General features: G+C 50.1%; 2 protein-coding genes across 3 annotated transcripts in view; both read right to left on the bottom strand.

The window, feature by feature from the left end:
• The window catches only part of xdh (xanthine dehydrogenase), a 29,193-nt gene extending 24,993 nt beyond the window's left edge, over positions 1-4,200 (bottom strand). For both annotated transcript variants that reach the window (XM_056587991.1, XM_056587992.1), the window contains exons 1-4: positions 3,082-4,200; positions 2,781-2,838; positions 2,486-2,582; positions 569-677 (exon numbers count right to left, since the gene is read on the bottom strand). In XM_056587991.1, coding sequence (XP_056443966.1) covers positions 569-677; positions 2,486-2,582; positions 2,781-2,838; positions 3,082-3,123 — 306 coding nt within the window. In that variant the 5' untranslated portion in view covers positions 3,124-4,200. The remainder of the gene's footprint in view (positions 1-568; positions 678-2,485; positions 2,583-2,780; positions 2,839-3,081) is intronic.
• A 243-nt stretch (positions 4,201-4,443) lies between these two features.
• dnajc27 (DnaJ (Hsp40) homolog, subfamily C, member 27) overlaps positions 4,444-5,000 on the bottom strand; it is a 6,658-nt gene continuing 6,101 nt past the window's right edge. The window contains exon 7 of the mRNA XM_056588020.1: positions 4,444-5,000. This exon is cut by the window's right edge and continues 121 nt beyond it. Within this exon, the coding sequence (XP_056443995.1) occupies positions 4,989-5,000 (12 nt within the window). The 3' untranslated portion in view covers positions 4,444-4,988.

Below are 5,000 nucleotides of genomic sequence, written 5' to 3'. Positions count from 1 at the left end.
TCTGGACTGGGCGGGGCTAGGTGTGGACTGGGCGGGGCTAGGTGTGGACTGGGCGGGGCTAGGTGTGGACTGGACAAGGGCTACTCACCTGGACTGGGAGGGGCTAGGTGTGGACTGGGTGGAGCTAGGTGTGGACTGAGCGGGGCTAGGTGTGGACTGGGCGGAGCTACTCACCTGGACTGGGTGGAGCTAGGTGTGGACTAGGCGGGGCTAGGTGTGGACTGGACAAGGGCTATTCACCTGGACTGGGTGGAGCTAGGTGTGGACTAGGCGGGGCTAGGTGTGGACTGGACAAGGGCTATTCACCTGGACTGGGTGGAGCTAGGTGTGGACTAGGCGGGGCTAGGTGTGGACTGGACAAGGGCTATTCACCTGGACTGGGTGGAGCTAGGTGTGGACTGGGCGGGGCTAGGTGTGGACTGGACAAGGGCTATTCACCTGGACTGGGTGGAGCTAGGTGTGGACTAGGCGGGGCTAGGTGTGGACCGGGCGGAGCTACTCACCTGGACTGGGTGGAGCTAGGTGTGGACTAGGCGGGGCTAGGTGTGGACTGGGCGGAGCTACTCACCTGGACTGGGTGGAGCTTCCGGGCCACCGAGCCGATGCCCTCCACGGTGGTGACGGCGGAGAGGTGCAGCGAACACACAGGAGCCAGACAGGCGTTCACCGAGGAGTGTCTGAGCGGGGCTAAGGACCTGTCTGTCTGCACACCTGTCTGTTCCTCGGTCTGCACACATTTCTGTCTGTCTCTAAACCTGTCTGTCTGTCTGTACACCTGTCTGTCTGTCTCTAATCCTATCCGTCTGTATGTCTCTCTTTACACCTGTCTGTCTCTCGTTACACCTGTCTGTCTGTCTGTCTGTCTGTCTGTCTGTCTTTCTCTACACCTGTCTGTACACCTGTCTGTCTGTAAACCTGTCTGTCTCTAAACCTATCCGTCTGTATGTCTATCTTTACACCTGTCTGTCTGTCTGTACACCTGTCTGTACACCTGTCTGTCTGTAAACCTGTCTGTCTCTAAACCTATCTGTCTGTATGTCTCTCTTTACACCTGTCTGTCTGTCTTTACACCTGTCTGTACACCTGTCTGTCTGTAAACCTGTCTGTCTCTAAACCTATCTGTCTGTATGTCTCTCTTTACACCTGTCTGTCTGTCTCTACACCTGTCTGTACATCTGTCTGTCTTTACACATGTCTGTTCACCTGTCTCTCTATCTGTGAACCTGTCTGTCTATCCATAAACAACGGTGCTAACCAGGTGTCTCCAACCAACCAATGATCCACTCACAGGCTTCAGGGGTCGGAGGGCGTGTGGACAGGTGGTCGTTGGTGGCCGTACAAAGTTCAGTTGTCATGGAGATAAGAGTCCAAACTCCCCCCAGACCGTTAATAACACCCAACCAGCAGTGTGGGGGCCTCGCTCTACCACTGAGTCACTACGGGGACTAGAACCCACAACCCCGCCCTGCTGGGGCCTCGCTCTACCACTGAGTCACTACGGGGACTAGAACCCACAACCCCGCCCTGCTGGGGCCTCGCTCTACCACTGAGTCACTACGGGGACTAGAACCCACAACCCCGCCCTGCTGGGGCCCTGCTCTACCACTGAGTCACTACGGGGACTGGAACCCACAACCCCGCCCTGCTGGGGCCTGGCTCTACCACTGAGTCACTACGGGGAATGGAACCCACAACCCCGCCCTGCTGGGGCCCTGCTCTACCACTGAGTCACTACGGGGACTGGAACCCACAACCCCGCCCTGCTGGGGCCTCGCTCTACCACTGAGTCACTACGGGGACTGGAACCCACAACCCCGCCCTGCTGGGACCTCGCTCTACCACTGAGTCACTACGGGGACTGGAACCCACAACCCCGCCCTGCTGGGGCCTCGCTCTACCACTGAGTCACTACGGGGACTGGAACCCACAACCCCGCCCTGCTGGGGCCTCGCTCTACCACTGAGTCACTACGGGGACTGGAACCCACAACCCCGCCCTGCTGGGGCCTCGCTCTACCACTGAGTCACTACGGGGACTGGAACCCACAACCCCGCCCTGCTGGGGCCTCGCTCTACCACTGAGTCACTACGGGGACTGGAACCCACAACCCCGCCCTGCTGGGGCCTCGCTCTACCACTGAGTCACTACGGGGACTGGAACCCACAACCCCGCACTGCTGGGGCCTGGCTCTACCACTGAGTCACTACGGGGACTGGAACCCACAACCCCGCCCTGCTGGGGCCTCGCTCTACCACTGAGTCACTACGGGGACTGGAACCCACAACCCCGCCCTGCTGGGACCTCGCTCTACCACTGAGTCACTACGGGGACTGGAACCCACAACCCCGCCCTGCTGGGGCCTGGCTCTACCACTGAGTCACTACGGGGACTGGAACCCACAACCCCGCCCTGCTGGGGCCTCGCTCTACCACTGAGTCACACCCGGCTGCGTAGAGATGGGTTGCCGTGGCGACGGTGAGGATACAGGACGCGCTGCTGGCGGGGGGCGTAGCGAGACACCATGACGGTGCAGGCGCCACACCCCCCCTCCCCACAGCCCAGCTTGGCTCCTGTCAGACCCACTGCACGCACACACACACACACGCACACACACGCACACACACGCACACACACACACAGATAATTTTGTTAATGAACAGATAAATACCAGCTCCATATAGAGAGGTCAGAGAGAGAGAGAGAGAGAGAGAGAGAGAGAGAGAGAGAGAGAGAGAGAGAGAGAGAGAGAGAGAGAGAGAGAGAGAGAGACTAAAACTTACACTTTCTCCTCAGATAGGTCAGAAGGGTCATTTCCGGGTCCGCATTTTTCTCCACGATCTGCAGAGATAGCACGTTGTCACGATCTCACGACGGCCTTAATCTCATTCAGGATTAGACATTCATTCATGCATTCACTCATACATCCATACTAGAAAAATAATAAGACAAAGTCATGAAGTCACGCAGCTTCAGTCCGGATCCTCAGACACTAACAGACTTTCCTGATTTGTCCGACTATCGGTAAAACACATCCTCTCCGTGACCTCTGCAGGACTCGAACGAACGAGCGGATTTCTTTACCTTCTTTCCATTGACAAAGAACACGAGCTGGTCCGCCTCCATCCTGCTTTCTGACCGCTATACTCTCAGCCGTCTGTCTGTCTGCCGGTCTGTCCGTCTGCCTGTCCGTCTCTATGTCCGTGTGTCCAACTTTAGTCGGTCCGTCTCTGTGTCCGTCAGTGTCCTGGCGTCACCCTGCACGCTCACTTCTTTCTGTCACTGCTGACATTGCGTTCGGTGCGCGAGACCATAGAGCCGCTGTCAATGATCTGTGGATTGATCGATGATTGACAGGTCCGTGACGTCCCGTCAACACGTCTACTCTGTAGCGTGAGTATTCGTAGCCTACTCATGTGTTAGAGTAGCCTTTTAAGATTAATATGAGTATGAGGTATTAATTAGGTATCATTGTCTACTCATAAGGTGTCAATACTGTGTTTTATAATGGCAACAGTCTATAGTTACAGTATTGGAGCATAGCAACAGTCTCTGTAGTTACAGTTTAAGTGTACAGTATACAGCAGAAGAACGTCCTCAACAAAGTAACAGCAGGAATCAGAAACACTTCAGAACTAAGGACAGAAGTTAAGAGAAGATTGTTTTTATTATTCCAAACAGAACATGCAGACTGTCTCCCACGACAACCCTAACCCCCAGCCCAACGGACAGACACATTAAAGTGCAACCAACAGTGTTAGACACACCAGCTGCAATGTGTGTGTGTGTGTGTGTGTGTGTGTGTGTGTGTGTGTGTGTGTGTGTGTGTGTGTGTGTGTGTGTGTGTGTGTGTGTGTGTGTGTGTGTGTGTGCGCTCTCATGTTAAAAGGTTTCATGCTTCCCTTCCATCAGCACATGAGCGCGCACGTGATGAAAGCTCTGACCACAACTAATCACCACCGGACACACACACACACAAATATCAGTATTCATAATTATATAATACACACGAGAAGACCTGCTAAATAAATAACAGGAATATACATATTCATCATTCTTATTAGATACCAATCATTATTAATAATTAGATATTTACAAATGAAAGAACCAAAGTAGATAACATGTCGATTTATAAATAAATTCATGAATAATATTTATTATATATAATCATAACAATTATTATTATTAATATTATATACATATTAATAAACATAAGTAATTACAGATGTCGAATTATAACGATATTCATTATTAATATTTAGATAAATTAAAGATATTATTAATAATACAAACATGAATAAACTTTAGTTAGTACAGAGTAGATTTATCCCTGTAGATTTATAAACACACAAGTTATAAAGAAAACATATATTGGAATAATATTATAGTAATGGGGTTAGAATTAATAATATGAATAATTAATATTAATATGAAGAACCCCTTTATAAATAACCAAATTATGAAATATATTGATGTATAAATTATAATAATAGACATGAATGAAGCTTCTAAATAAATAAAAGACAAAGATGCTTATAGATAATTATATATTAATTACAAATATCAAATGTATATTTTATACATGTATTGATAGATATATAACAGATGTAAATTTATATAAATATTAATAATAAATAGCAGAGGTAGATGTACATAAATATTAATAAATAACCATTAAAAAATGTCATCCTCACGTCTCTAAAGAGCCAAGACTTGGGCGGAGCCAGTGCGTGGGCGGAGCCAGTAGGTGGGCGGAGCCAGTACGTGGCACAAGCATGCACGTGGGCGGAGCTCTGACGTGGGCGGGGCCAACAAAGTAGGTTACGATTGAGTGGAGCAAGGCCAGTGATTGGCTGTCATCATCAATGGCGAGACACACAACACAGTCTTATTATGGGATGTTCCTGTGTGTGTGTGTGTGTGTGTGTGTGTGTGTGTGTGTGTGTGTGTGTGTGTGTGTGTGTGTGTGTGTGTGTGTGTGTGTGTGTGTGTTATTTGATGTT

The sequence above is a fragment of the Gadus chalcogrammus genome, chromosome 4 (assembly GCF_026213295.1).
Source record: "Gadus chalcogrammus isolate NIFS_2021 chromosome 4, NIFS_Gcha_1.0, whole genome shotgun sequence".
In the NCBI taxonomy this organism is placed as follows: domain Eukaryota; kingdom Metazoa; phylum Chordata; class Actinopteri; order Gadiformes; family Gadidae; genus Gadus; species Gadus chalcogrammus.
Note: the sequence above shows the minus strand (reverse complement) of the source record. Positions and strands in the feature narration are given on the sequence as shown.